This window comes from Coffea eugenioides, chromosome 10, assembly GCF_003713205.1.
Source record: "Coffea eugenioides isolate CCC68of chromosome 10, Ceug_1.0, whole genome shotgun sequence".
Classification (NCBI taxonomy): domain Eukaryota; kingdom Viridiplantae; phylum Streptophyta; class Magnoliopsida; order Gentianales; family Rubiaceae; genus Coffea; species Coffea eugenioides.
In genome coordinates, this window is record NC_040044.1 from 2,378,173 (window position 1) to 2,393,413 (window position 15,241).

The 15,241-nt window shown below is 38.7% G+C and overlaps 1 protein-coding gene across 3 annotated transcripts; it reads left to right on the forward strand.

Annotated features, from left to right (window-relative positions):
- Nucleotides 1-4,847: 4,847 nt before the first annotated feature.
- LOC113748935 lies at nt 4,848-15,231 on the forward strand. Of its 3 annotated transcripts, none has more exons than XM_027292535.1 (10): nt 4,848-4,985; nt 6,924-7,009; nt 7,196-8,101; nt 8,189-8,309; nt 8,429-8,617; nt 8,978-9,757; nt 9,853-12,502; nt 13,622-13,806; nt 13,888-13,947; nt 14,530-15,231. In XM_027292535.1, the coding sequence occupies exons 1-10, from the start codon at nt 4,937-4,939 to the stop codon at nt 14,916-14,918; spliced, it is 5,415 nt and encodes a 1,804-aa protein (XP_027148336.1). In that variant the 5' UTR covers nt 4,848-4,936; the 3' UTR covers nt 14,919-15,231. The 3 variants fall into 3 exon arrangements, with proteins under 3 accessions (XP_027148336.1, XP_027148337.1, XP_027148339.1); XM_027292536.1 differs by having other exon boundaries at nt 7,199-8,101; XM_027292538.1 differs by lacking the exon at nt 4,848-4,985 and adding an exon at nt 6,753-6,808.
- Nucleotides 15,232-15,241: the final 10 nt, after the last annotated feature.

Consider the following 15,241-nt stretch of genomic DNA (forward strand, 5'->3'; position numbering starts at 1 on the left):
GAAAGGAAACAATTCTAAGCTTGTCTGGCTTTTTTCTTGGGGCTGGGCTGAAGAGCTTCAGAGCTTAATTGCCTCTGCTCATCTAACTCGTCAAATTTTTGAAGAAGAGAAACTTTAGCTTTAGAAGAAGACATTCCGCCTGCTGAAAAGTAGTAACCATACCTGACTCAGTAAGATGCCTCTTCTATAGAAAAACAAGTATGGCTATTCATGCACATGTGAAACAAAGATGATTAAGTAGAGGCTATAACCTGATGAAGGACAAATAAAGCCCTGTTCACTGGAGCCTGTAACAGAAGCTTGTTCATGAGAAGCTTCCTTGTAGTATACTATTGTGAAACGTTGTTTTGCATCAGCTAAGGGAACCTGTACAGGTCTTATATACGCAAGGAATTTCTTGGATTTTAGGTCCTCATGCAGAACCTCAAGTGGTAGCACCATATTTTGCAATGGACAAAACAAAAGAATGTATATACATATACATAAATACATATACATATGTGCTGACACGGCATGGTAAGAGCAAACCTGAAAATAATGCTCCATTGCTTCTTTTGCTGTGAACGTTAGCAGTTTCTCAGTTAAATCGCCAAACATTGTGGCTGTGACTGTTCCGGTGTCATCAGAGAGGTCAACATCAAATTTACACCTATTAAATATGCAAGTTTTATATAAGGCACAACAGAGGAAAAGAAATGATAATGTAATGAGCAGCAGCAGAAGAAATGATAAGAAACAAATAAAGTAATGATGGTCAGACCTTGGTTCAGCCTTGTGCTTTTGTTTACAAGTATTACACATGAACAAGACATCATAATCGGCAGACGTGGAGCGGAAGCATTTTTCACACCCCATGTACCAAAATTTTTGGAAGATGTGATCAAATGAGAATGATGCTTTGACCCACACATTCTGAGAATAAAGCCAGTATATGAATTAGCCAAACTATTTGAAGGCTGAAATCCACTGATAATGCTGCAATCAAGACAGTACCTTGTGTTTTGAGCTGATATTTGATATATCAGTAATTTTTTTATCTGCTTGGAAGGAGAGATCAAGATTGTATCGATTGTATGTTTTCTTTGCAACAATGTTTGCAAGGCATTTGGCATTTCTACTTGCCCTGTGTATAGGATATTAAAATGGTGAGCTAAGCAGGGAAAAGAGCATTTTTTTATGCGTACTCGAGGTTGAAAAATAAAAGAGTGGCACCAGCTCGTAAGTATCTCTGATTGTCAAGAAACAGATAATGTATATAAAGTCCATAAGCAACAAATACTGAAAACTATAAGAGCAGAACCAGTTTTTGAGTTCCCTTGCTTCTTGGACAGATGGATTCACAAGGATTGCTGAATCAAACCAAGTAGAAAGAGCCACTTCTTAAAAAAAGAAAAGGGGAAGCAATATGTGATTTGAAAAAATGAACAGATAGAAAAGGTTAGATGGCAAAACATGTAACCGGCAACTGTTATACTCACCATTATAATTTTGAACCTTTAGCCTTCTTCCAATAAGAACAGGATAGTTCTGAATTTTTGAAATAATCTTGGAGCCTTCATTGTCAATAAAAGCATTCCACATAGACAGCATAAGTGTCTGCAATCTGACATATTTGAAACAGAGGAACTATTATTTTTTTTGTTTGGAAAAGGCTGCAATCTGCAACACCAGATAGTTATTGTATACAAAAACAAAGATTCCTTACTCTTCATTAACAAGAACAAGCTTCTGGACTCGTGCTTCCTTTGAATTAACGGTGACAATTTTTTCATCCAAAGCAGCAATAACAATTCCCATAATATCTAGTGAGAGGAACTCAAAAAATAAGACTTAAAGCATATAATAACAAAGGTAGATCAGTATGGTTAAAAAGAAAGCTACTGACCAACAGAAGTGAAAACGATAGAACAAACAGAAGTGTGCAGCAGTAAAAAAAATGCAAGACGAAAAATAATAGCATGGACAGGCAGAATAAAGCTGTAGGCAGGATAAGCAGAAGGAATTGGGAGGAAAAAAGTAAAACAAGACGAAAAAAACATAAAGATTAGTACAGGATTAGGGACAGTGAAACTGGAACAGCACTTACAGCAGATGTAACAGCGAGCAGCAGAAAAATAGCAGGAACACTGATTGAAGAAAGGCATAGAAGGAAACAGATGAGAAGAAAAGCGCGAGTAAGAAGAAGTGGAAGCAATGTACCAAACGAAGTAAAGGGAGAAGAAAAGGAAGTTGAAATGCAAGGGAAAGAAACTGAAATGATTACCTGGCTTCTCTTGCATGCACCAGAACCCAGGAAAGCATGGCCGAAGACGTGCATTTTTTTGCATGGAGACCATAAAAATTAATGGATTGTTGGCTGCGTATGCTGAGAGGGGAATCCGCCGACCAATGATAGAGACCAGGAAGGCGTCTGCTTTTAATGGCGCGATTATTAATGGCCTGTTTAGTTGGTATACTAATCCAGCATTTGTATTAGCAGTATAATAAGCAAAAAAAAAACTGTACTAAATATTTATTTGAAAGGAGGAGAGAAAAAGGGAAAAAACATGGGTAGTATATAAAAAAGAAGCAAATACTGGATAGCGAAATAATACACGGAAAAGAATTGAAAACAAAAAAAAAATAGACTAAATAGAAGATAGGCATATAATATACAATATAATAATACGAGTAAAAAAGTGAAAAATGTTAAATAGAGAATAAGACGAAAATTATTTAGCAAAAGAGAAAAAAGATAGTCAGGTAGTAATAACAACAGAGCAAGTAATATGAAATAGGGGATAAACAACAAGTTTTTTTAAAACTGTATGAAATATTTATTTAAAAATGTACGAAATATTTATTTGAAAGGAGAAGAGAAAAAAACCATGGGTACTATATAAAAAAGAAGCAAATACTGGATAGCGAAATAGAATAGGGATAAGAATTTATAACTAAAAATATATAATATATATATATATATATATAAAGGCTAAATAGAAGATAGGTATATAATAAAAGAAGGGGTAATAAAAACAGCAGGGGAGAAAAAAAAACAGCAGGGGTAATAAAAAAAGAAGCAAATAATGGTTAGTAACCAATCTGAATTGAGAAGGAAAAAATAGAAGATAGATAGTGCCTGATGACGGATGACTAATAGTGCATGATGACGGAGGAGGACTAAAAAGGCAACAACAAACTTTAAAAGAAGAATGGGATGCAGGCCACGTGATTTGCACAGGAGTTGGAGGACGAAAGACCAGCAAGAACCAAGCTCCATTCCCACTTTATATAAAGTTCTTTATATATACAATACTTCCAAAGTTAATAACTTCCAGAGTGTAAGTGTTTCAAAAGACCAAAAAAAGTATTTTTGCTAGAACATTAAAGAAAATATAAGGTGGACAACATATATTGATTCTTAAAGTTGATTCGAATATGTTATATACTTCGCAACAAGGTATGAAAAGTGAAAGACAATGATCTTAAACAAGTTGAAGACATTAATCTTGAACGATATAAAAGTCAATAACACTCTATTTCACCCAATTGCAACATTTTTCTCATTAGTTGTTAACTTGATACGGGTTTTAGGATAAGGTCAAACTACTACTTTTACAATATAAAAAAAGAAGACAAAAGAGATTAATACAACGGGATTACCCTTAGTTTGAAAAAAAAAAAAAAAACCAAGAGCCCAGGTACAAAATCAAGGAAAATTTCGTAACCACGTTTATCAGTTTAATCTGTGGGGTCGGTTAAAATTAGGGATAATTTCAGAAATCTCCCTTGAGGTTTGTAATGATTGTAGTTACCTCCCTTAAAATTTGAAAAATTATAGAAACCTCTTCTAGAAAATATGTTTTGATAACAAATAGGGATGCAAGTACAAAAAGTCTAATGAATATCCTATATTGCCCCTTTTTGATTTACAAAACAAAGTAGATGACAAAAGAAATCGAATATCAGCATTACATACGAAATAAAAAATTTTAAGGTAATTCTTTACAGTAAACTTTAGGCCATATTTCAAGGCATCATTTTTTAATGTTTGAACTTCCTTTTTTTTTTCCTTTGCTAGGTAAGTTGTGAAGAAACTATTTTTAACAAATACATCCCCACTAGTAGGTTATTTATAAAACTAAGTAAGAAATCCATTTAAATGATTTAGGAATTAAATACGATTTATTAGGTGAGATGAGGTTATAGCTATTGAATAAAGAAATATTTGCAAAATGCGGATTGTTTTTCCTTTACACCAAGTTTTCATTTAGAATTTGTAAAGTTATCAAAGTTATTATAGTCTTCTTAACAACACTAAAAGAGATAAGTGTGATTTTTCAAATCTTAAGGGAGATGGCTGCAATTGTTAGGGAGGGTTATGAAATTACCCTTAAAATTATGCTAAAGAACATTAACGAGTTAGGGCTGCTGAAACTTTAAAAAAATCAGGCTGCGTCCTGACCAATAATATAAAGCCACATCATCAGGTAGCCATTTTAACGTGCCCACGTAGCTTACCCTGAAACAAAATTAGAATCCAGAAACCAAAATAGAAATTATCTCATCCACAGAGTCCATCACACTCCTTACTTTCATTTGTTCCCCAATCGACCACACGATAAAACCATTCAGGGGCTTAACAGTCAATTCATTAACAGCGTGGAATCCACGCCGGAGCATGAGCGCGTGAAAGTATCGACTACTCTAATCATGGGATACGAGACGCTTTTGCTAACGTACGCCGCGATGGACACCCAGCAAAACTAAACCCGTCTTTTCCAATTATCCACCCTTTGCCCTTTGCCCTTATATGTCCCCCAATTGCCTTCCCCTCTTTTTTACCACCTCGGAGCAGTCAATCAGAAATTAGCAGCACACAGCAGCAGTAGCAGCAGGGTTTCTTCGGCCGCAAATAATTCTCTACCTTTTCTTTGAGTCGTCTTCATCAACGTCCATGGCTGATAAGACCGACTTCGATTCTCGCCCTAGCCAGATCTCCAAAGGTTTCCCCTTCTCATTTGATTGATTTTTATCTATGTACATTTTATCTGAAGTTTGTTATTAATTCTACATTTTTCATCCGTAGCTGATTGAAAACCTAGATTGAAGCCGCTACCTGTGTGTTTCATCGCGGCGCGTGAAAGATGTTTTGTAAGGTTTAGGGTTTTTGATTCGTCCATTGAAAGCTTCTTATTTTCTGTGGATGAGAGGAGAGAAATGGCGATGCTTTGCTTCTGTTTTTTATCTTAAAATTTTTTGGCTTCCCCTGTCGTAGGAAATTCCTGCTGAATTTCTAGTGGTTTTTGTTTGATTATAGTTTAAGTTTTGAACCTCTTTTTTGAGATTAATTTTGGGATAAATTGCGTTTATGCTTCGCGGTGGTTGTATCGGTTTTGGTTTATTGGGTTTTTTTCGGGGTATAATCTGAATGCGGGGCCAGGGCGCCGCTTTATCTTTATAGGAGTGCGAAATACTTAGCTGAAAAAAGGGTTTTGCAGGTATCTTATTCCTGTTATTTTCTACTGATGCATTTTTTGTCTTTTTTCTGGTATTTCTTTTCCAAAATTTGAAATGCAGAGCAGATAAAAAATAAACGTTTTGTTGAATAGCTGGAAATGATAGTGTTGTAGCTAAATTACGAGTACAGATTGTTTAAGTGATCATGCTTTCTTGATTTCAACCTTTTTTTTTTGGAAAAAACAATTTTGGATATGAATTTTGCGTGTAGATTAGATGGAAGGTCAATGAATTATTAGGTGACAGACTGTACAGGTAAATAAGAAAACCTGTACAATGTGGAAGTCACGTGCTACTTGTACATTTGCAATAGGAATACCTTGAAATGTTGAAATTACTGGTAGAATGGGGGAACCTTTTTGATCTGGCTAACCTTTAGAGAGTGAAGGACTCTGTAGACATTTCAATTTACTGCTTTGCCAAAATTTGAAACCATGGTCATCTTAATCGGATATTAATCTTTTTTTTTTTTTTTTGTGAATGAGCTGCAGACGTAATTTCTTGAAAGAGCTAAAAAGAAAATGTCTTTTCATTTCAATGTTTCAATCCTCTTTTTGTTCACGATAGCTCTTTGTGTGATATTGGTTCAATTCTTTCTTGTTTCTGTTTTCATTTTAAGAACTTCTGCTTGAAATTCTGAGCTCAGTATATGTCCATTGCTTGTGAAATTTCTTGGCCTGTCCCACTGCTACATCGTGCATATGGGGCTTTGGACTAACCTTGTCTTACCAGAGTTATGCTATTCTGTAATTTAGCTGTGAGGGAGATTGAAGTACCCAGTTGAAAACCCTCTTCTTAAAATTTTTTCCCCCTTGTTAGTTAAAAAAGTTTTAACAGTGAAGATCTCATTTCTATTATCTCCAAAGTTCAGTTACAACAGAAAAAGGTACCTTATTTTTGGATCATTTCTATTATCTCAAAAGTTCAGTTACAACAGAAAAAGGTACCTTATTTTTGGATCTTTGTCTTCTGGTTTGCTGCTGCTTCTTCTTCTTCTTGTTTTGGTTTCTGGCCTTGAATTGTGATGGTAAACATTTACTGCTGATTATGCAAACTGTGTGGCTCTTTATTTTTAATTGTATATGGAACATGTTTGAATAGCTGTTCTATGATACAAGACTTTAGGCGTGTTGCTGCTAACCCTTTGTTTGGATGAAATGGAAGGAATGCATTCTCTTTTCCTCCCCTGTGGGCAATGTTCTCAATTTTTGAAGAGCTGGTGTCATGATGTAATAGACAACAATTGACTGGCCATTTCCTAAATCTTGTGTCATACTGGAAGTGAGGATGTATCATCCTGGCTGCGATGGTTGTTTAAGAAATCATCCTGTTTGCAATGATTTTCTTCTTCTTTGATGGAGTATGCTCTGGCCTATTTTATGTCTTGATGTTTGATTATGTTATAGCCTTTCCCCTCTCTGTAGATGCACAAGTGTCGGAGAATCCTATTCCGCTTTCACCGCAGTGGCTTCTCTCCAAGCCAGGGGAGATTAAGAGTGGGATAACTGGGGTATGCTACTACTTTACTGTGCCCAGCACTTTAATTTGTCTAATTACATCTTTTCTCCCTGTAGTGATAAGTAGTACCTTCCACTGGTATTAAACATGTGTAGGAATTTTGTTTGAAAACCTGTAGGATTTTATTTTAGAGCATTTCTTATGTCTTCATGGGAATGTTACCTGTTTGTTCCTGTAGCAGGAGAACCATTTTGTCCCTCATCCGGGTTATTCCAGTCGCTCAGATATCATGAAATCACCTGGAATTGGTGAGGACACACGCGAGATCAATAAGAAGAAAGATGTCTTCCGGCCTTCTGTGCTGGATATGGAATCTGGCCGGCGTGATCGCTGGCGTGATGAAGAAAGGGATACCAATTCAGCTGTTCGTAGGGATCGATGGAGGGATGGTGAGAAAGAGCCTGTTGACAACCGCAAAACAGATCGTTGGACTGATTCATCAGGAAGACAATATGCAGATGCACGCCGTGGCCCAACTGAGCGATGGACGGATTTGGGAAATAGGGACGGCAACCATGATCAGCGTCGGGAGAGCAAGTGGAACACACGCTGGGGGCCTGATGATAAGGAGACAGATAATGTGCGTGAGAAGTGGGCAGAATCCAGCAAAGACTCAGACCTACTTCTTGATAAAGGGCCATCCAGTCTTGCTTATCATGGAAAGGAAGAAAAGGAGGGGGATCATTATCGTCCTTGGAGAATGAACTCCCACAGCCGAGGAAGGGTAGACCCTCCTCCTCACCAAACTTTGACCCCAAGCAGACAGGCTCCTGTGTTTACTCATGGTCGGGGACGTGGGGAAACTAGTGGCCTGACCTTCTCTGTTGGTCGGGGTAGAGTTAGCTCTGTCAGTAATGCATCCGCTCAGTCTTATTCAGTTGGGTATGTGTCAGAAAAAGGTGAAACTGCCCATGGAGAGTCCTTACCTTGGAGATACAGTCGAACAAAGCTGCTTGACGTATACAGGACAACAGACACGAGATCATGTGAGAAAATTTCCAATGTCGTCCAGCAAGTACCTCCACTTACCCAAGAAGAACCCATAGAACCTCTTGCACTATGTACACTGACTAATGAAGAATTGGTAATAGTTGCCCTGTCTTTTGGTTTAATGTGAATCTGATATGTTGTTTTACTTATATTAAAATGTTTCCGTACCTTTGGTGGATAGATGGTCTTGAAGGGAATTGACAGGGGAGATATTGTCAGCAGTGGTGCGCCACAAATTACTAGAGAAGGGTCTATTGGAAGGAACTCAACTGATTTTCTGCAGTCAAGACGGAACAAGCTTGGTATTTTTGATAATGAGACTAATTTATGACCTTCGATGTGTGCCATTCTGTATTGATATTAATTGCATTAATATGGTATTCTGTGTTACAAAAGTTTTTGGTACTACTTGGCTCTGCAGGTAGTAAAGAAGATTTACCACATGACATAAATGATTCCAAGGAGGAAAACATGGAAAATGCTGGTGGTGGTTCAAATTATTCAGAAAGCATGTCCCAGGAGAAGCAGGTTTACTCTTATGGGGGTGGTACAAGGGTTGAGAGTGTGCAGGATTATCAGAAGTTTTCTGATTATAAATTTAATTCTGAAGGTACATACACAAAGCCTAATATGATACCCAACTTCATCATGAAGCTAATTTTTGTGGTAGTTGTAGGATGATATAGGTTTTGTGATAGAAGTTAGTGGAGTTTCTTTCTTGAAAGTTTGTTCAAATTTATATTAACTGATCAATTGAGACTATTTATTGCTTCTGTAACATTCAGGAGAGATTAGGCTAACACTTGTAACTACATTTAGACATATGCATGTATATATACATTTTTTGTCTCACTTGATAAATACAATGGAGGTCCTAAAGCACAAGCTTTTCCTTTGCATTTTGCGAATGTCTGTTTTGAACATCCAATGTTGGGCCACTGAATAACTCATGTTGCATGTTCGGCTTCAGGAGAAGACAACACTCCTTCTAGGAAGAATGATGATGTGCCTATTAACAGAGAACCAAACATGCAAGGACCTCCCTCTATTCTACACGGAGGTACATGGCGGTCCTCATCAATTGGGGAGCGCTCACCTTCAGTCTCACATGATTGGAGAGAAGTTCCTGCAGCTGTAAATTCCAGGGCTCCTGATGTTGGTAGGTCAGAGTCACAGAAAGACGTAAATGCTGAATGCGAAAAACGCGTGGCAGATCAATCATTTGCCAGACTATCGCGGATTGCTGATGATTCTACTATAAGAAAGCAACCAACTGCAATCTTCAACAAGGAACAAGAGGTGCAGAAAGTTTTGCAGTCTTCTCCTGAAGACCTGGTTCTTTATTATAAAGATCCACAAGGTGAAATTCAAGGTCCTTTTTCGGGGAGCGATATTATTGGATGGTTCGAAGCAGGCTATTTTGGCATTGACTTGCTAGTACGCTTAGCTGGTGCACCACCTGAGTCATCATTTTGTCCACTTGGAGATGTTATGCCACACCTGCGTGCCAAAGCTCGTCCACCGCCGGGATTTGGTGCAGCAAAGCCAAATGAAATCACCGATGCATCCAGTCGGCTTAATTTCAGCAACTTTGGAACACTTCAGTCTGGTTTGAATGAGATTGACATGGTGAAGAATGAACCTAGGTATCAACATCATTCAACAACAGAGGCTGAAAACAGGTTCCTGGAATCGCTGATGACTGGCAATTTGAGTGGTGTCCAACTTGAGAAGGCTGTTCTCTCTGAAGGTTGGTCTTGCCACTAGAAAGCTTCTGCATTTTATTTCTTGGCAATCAATTGTTTCCATTTTTAGTCTTACAAGAGAACTTTGACATCTATACAGGTATCAGAGGATATATTGGAAATAATACCAGTGCAGCACCTCCGTTAGCAGCTGAAAATGCTGATAATGTGTATCTGTTGGCTAAAAAGATGACACTTGAGAGGCAGAGGTCTCTACCAAATCCCTATTCATATTGGCCTGGGCGAGATGCAGCTACCCCTCTTCCCAACTCAGAGATTCTCCAGGACCCGTCAGTGCCTCATTCAAGACTTCTATCTTCGCTTGCTGAAAATGCTCGTCCGCAGCAGACTTCTCCCAATGTTGATTTGATGGCCATCCTCCAAGGTTTACCTGAACGATCTAATACAGTTCTTAATAATGGAGCAAGTGGTTGGCCAAATTTCTCAACTCAAGGAGGGTTGGAATCGCTTCAAGATAAGTTGGACGTACATCAAGCTCAGAATTATCCTCCTCAGGCTGCATATGGAATTCAACAACAAAGGCTACAGCCGCAAATAAATTTACCGAGCCAAGTTATGGAAAATTCTTCTAGCATGTTTAGTGCTGAAAAACTACTTTCTTCTGGTCTTTCTCAAGATCCACAGCTCTTAAGTTTGCTGCAGCAACAGCAACTACTGCAAGCTCAATCCCCAGCTGCATTACAGCAGCTCAGTATAGTGGATAAAATTTTGCTGCTTAAGCAGCAACAGAAGCAGGAGGAGCAGCAACAGTTCCTGCGTCAGCATCAACAATTTCTTTCACAAGTGCTTCCTGATCATAATTCACACCAGAGGTTTGGCGAGTCCTCTTATGGCCTGTTACAAACTGCTGGATATTCTGCAGGAATTGCTCCAAGTGATCATTCGCGGTTCCAGCCATCTCATGAATTGTTTCATATTGGTTCTCAGGTTCATGCTCCTAATTTGAAGGATGAACGTGTTTCTAACTTTTTACTTTCTCAGAGTGTTTCTGAGGTTGCCAACCAAAATGTTGGTGCTGAAACCCATTTACCCCATCAAATGTTTGGTACTGCTGCCCATCAGAATAGTTGGAATTATCCTTTATCAGAACAAGTTGATAATCTTGAGCAGAAAAGTTCATTGACGACTACTAGCATGACTGATTCTTTGTCGCATATAGGAATAAGAAACGGTTATCAATTAGATCCATTGCAAAGTAATGAACCTATTGTAGTTGCTACCTCTAAAGCTGCTGTAAGTTTTTGTGAGGGGGAACATTTTGAAGAATCCATAGCTCTGGAACCACCTGCAGCCCTTGAAAGTGATGAAAAAGACTTTTTCATTGGAGAGCAGGTAGAAGTTGTAAAGCCGGCAGCTGAAGCCAATGAAGGACTACAAGCTGAAGGAAAGAAAAACACTGAAGAGTCCTCTGTGGTGAAGGAAGTGAAAAATGTCGAAGCACGCGATATGAAAAAATCATCTGATAAAAAGTCAAGAAAGCAAAAGGCCTCTAAGGCTCAGTCTTCTGACTTGGCAAAAGGAGTGTTGAAGACACAGGAACTGAGGTTGGGAGAAGTTGAAGGCACAAATGGTAAGATAATAAAATCTGATACACAAACTCTTCCAGATGACCTATTTGTGTCTTCTGCAGCCGAAGAAAAAGAGCATAAAAGTGATAAGGTGACGGCTGACATTGTACATGTCCGGCAGGGGCAGAAGTCATCCATTTCCAAAGATGATAGTGAAACTCTTGATGAAAATGTTGAACTAGGACAGGCTGGGTCTATCTCACAGTTCAATAACACACAGCTACAAGCTGGGCAACGAGCTTGGAAGCCTGCTCCTGGTTTCAAGCCAAAGTCATTGCTGGAAATCCAACAGGAAGAAGAGAGGAGAGCACGCACAGAAATTGCAGTTTCTGAGACAGCCACGGCTTTCAGCTCCTCGAGTGTTTCTACCCCTTGGGTGGGGGTGGTTGCAAGTTCAGATTCCAAGTCAATCAAAGAATCTAAGCTAGACCCAGTAAGTGCCACCTTAAATATTGGCAAGTCGGACAGCTCCCGTAATCAGAAAAATAGGAAGAGCCAATTGCATGATTTGTTTGAGGATACCATTGTGGCTAAGTCAAGTGAAAGAGATCCAGAGATTTCTGACAATTTGTCTAGTTTGCCTTCTGCATCTGCTATCAGCTCACACAGTGATCCTGTTGATGATAGCAACTTCATTGAGGCTAAAGATACTAAGAAGAGCCGTAAAAAATCTGCTAAATCTAAGGGTGCTGGATCAAAGGTTTCAATTCCTACTGCTGTGTCAGATGTGTCAGTGGGGTCAAGTCCCATTGAGAAAAGTAAAAATTCTCGTCACCAAGAGAAGGAACTATTACCAGCAATTCCTTTGGGCCCTTCCTTGGGAGATTTTGTTGTCTGGAAGGGGGAGTCTACAAGTTCTTCCGCGGGTCCTGCATGGTCTACTGACTCTGGAAAGCTCCCAAAACCTGCATCATTGAGGGACATTCAAAAGGAACAGGGAAAAAAGGTCCCCTCACCACAGATCCCAGTGCCTACATCACAGAAGTCTGCACCAAGTCAGCTTGCACGGGGAGGTGGTTCTTCACGGTCAGCTTCTGCATCTTCTCCAGCCAAGGCTGCATCTCCTGTTCAAATCAATGCTCAAGGTCCTCTTTCAAAGCATAAAGCTGAGGATGATTTGTTCTGGGGGCCCGTGGAGCAACCCAAGCAAGAGTCAAAGCTGTATGATCCTTTAACTTGCTTTTTCTTTCTAAATTCTAGTGTATTCATGAGTGTTTACTTTCATTCATCATTCGTGGTTACCAATTTTTTAGATACTATGCAAATGTCATATCGAGTATTTAGTGATCAGCCTAATTTAATATTGTATTGGACATAGTTTTTAACTGCATGATTTCTAGATCTTTTTATTATTTTAAAATTCTTATTCTTCCCCTGCATCTGGATGATGTTATGATGTATAATGGTCCTCTCAGGTATATTAGTTGTTTCAACATATAAATTTTAAGTTTGTAATCTGATAGACGGTTCTTAACAGCTAAATTGCTAATTTTTACTTATTCAAAAGTTCTTTCCCTGCCTATGCTTCTTATAGCATGGTGTATAATGGTCCCCCTGGGCATTTAATTGTTTAACGAAACAACATTGCATAATTGTTGCCATCTCAACATGTTATTTCAAATTTCTTGTGTTACTCAAATGTTTGTTCAACTTTTAAACAAGAAAGACACAGCAAGTTTATAGGATTTTGGTTCAGTTCATGTATTGCAGAGTCCTTTGTGAGAAGCTGCAGTTGCGAATGCACTGTGCTAAGAGTTTTACCTTACAGTTAAGTAGCAAGCTTGGTAATAACAGTGTCAGTTGTTTGCCAGATGTTTGTGTCATCTATGTTAGAAAAATTTCTCTAGCAGTAGGTGGTTGCTTTCCATTCGGGATAGTATTCCTTCGCTCTTTGGGATAATGCTTGTGTACTGCATTGGTGAATTTGTTTTGGGAGTGGGGGGCAGTTAAAAATCATGGAAGATTGCTGAAACAATGTGATACCCGTCATCTGTAGCTCTTTCTTCTCAAATTCACATTTAACTTGATGTGCTTGTGACAGCATGCCTTTCGGTTTCTGTGATGTACTGAGATTTCTGCTCTTTTGGGCTGGGAGTTGAGAAGAAACAGACATGAAGATGTGATTCATTGACTTAACTTATCAGCATTTTTCTCCTAAGCAGTGGGAATAGTGTTTACTCATGGAGATATGGACTGTGGGAGACTTATAGAATCTTGAAGCTGTTATATTTAGGATTCCTAGATGAAATTTGTTTGACAGTGTATTTGTGGCCATTGCAGGTCCGATTTTCCTCAACTCGGAAGCAGCTGGGGAAGCAAAAACACCCCTGTTAAAGCATCTTCTGGGGTGGCATTAAACCGTCAGAAGTCTGCAAGTGGAAGGCTGGTGGAGCATCCATCTATTTCTAATGCTTCTGCTAACTCATCTCTGAAGGGAAAGAAGGATTCCTCAACAAAATATTCAGGTATGTAATCTACATGTGGGTTCATTTGCTCAAGGCTAATCACTTTAATATTGAAGAACTTCGTTGATCATGTTATTGCAGAAGCTATGGATTTCAGAGAATGGTGTGAAAGTGAGTGTGCCAGGCTTATTGGAACAAGAGGTACTTGCATGAGTCTAGCTGCTTGTTTCGTTTGATTTGGTTGTATGTTAATCTTGGATAATTGGTGCTTGTTCTAAATCTGGGGTATAATCAATACTTAACACACATGAAAACGGCTACAAACCATATAGCAGTTTTCCCACGCCTAGAGTCTTTTTTGGAAACTTGGATCTAATCTGTTCATTTCTCTCTCTTAACAGAGGTACATATGGTCAAGGAAACCTATAGTTTAATCTTTTCTGCCTGCTGTTGTGTCAAAATACAGTACCCCATCCAGTGGACGTAGAATTTTTATAAGGCAGCACAATATCCCCTGAATCATCTGAGTCTTGATGTGTTATATGGGTTGGGAGACAATTGTAGCATTAGAAACTTGTGGGAATTTTCCTTAAAAGTAGATGCCAATGATAATTACTGTAACTTTGGTTGCTGTGATATCTATTATATTTAGAGGATCCTGGAGTGCTTATTGCATATCAAATTAATGCAGCCGTGCCAGTATATGTCATTCAGAAAATGCTCTAATTTCTTCTATATATATATAAATGGATATTACTTTGACACCTTTTCCCTTTCTTCTAGATACAAGTTTTCTAGAATATTGTGTGAAGCAATCTAGATCGGAAGCTGAAATACTTCTGATAGAGAACCTTGGTTCCTTCGATCCTGCCCATGAATTCATTGACAAATTCCTCAACTACAAAGATCTTTTATCTGGTGAAGTCCTTGAAATTGCTTTCCAAAGTCAGAATGATCGAAGGGTCACTGGCTCAGGTTCTGGACAGATGATTTCTGACGATGGTGGTTTTAGGGGAATGGACCAGAGCAATGCAACTGCTGCCGATGCTTCCACAAAAGGGGGAGGAAAGAAGAAGGCTAAAAAAGGAAAGAAGGTAAGCCCTTCGGTGTTGGGATTTAATGTGGTTAGCAACAGGATCATGATGGGAGAGATTCAGAGCGTTGAAGATTGAGTAAAAACTTTGGGCCTTTTGTACATACATTACCTTGAGGTCTTTTGTAAATGTTTTTCTTTTAGGTTTTTTGTTCACTATAGAGCTGCAGCAGTGCTAGGTATCTGCTCGAGCAATTTTGTGAGGGATTGTTAACAGGAGTACTAGTTACTCAGCTATAGATTTAGCGTGGCTTACCCGTCAAAAGAGGTGGCCTTCTTTGTATCACTTCTGAAGGGCCTTTTAGCTGCTATTTATTTTCACGTGTTTTGTACAACCGTCCTTTCTAATCAACCTTCCATTATTTTTAAGAAACAAGTGCAATTACGTCCCCCATCTTTCTA

Bases quoted from the DNA above. Each gene is read 5' to 3' on its own strand.
- LOC113748935 (XM_027292535.1), top strand. From the start codon at position 4,937: ATGGCTGATAAGACCGACTTCGATTCTCGCCCTAGCCAGATCTCCAAA. The intron at 8,618-8,977 runs GTACATACACAA...GTTCGGCTTCAG, and splicing joins TTATAAATTTAATTCTGAAG to GAGAAGACAACACTCCTTCT. The intron at 9,758-9,852 runs GTTGGTCTTGCC...ACATCTATACAG, and splicing joins GAAGGCTGTTCTCTCTGAAG to GTATCAGAGGATATATTGGA.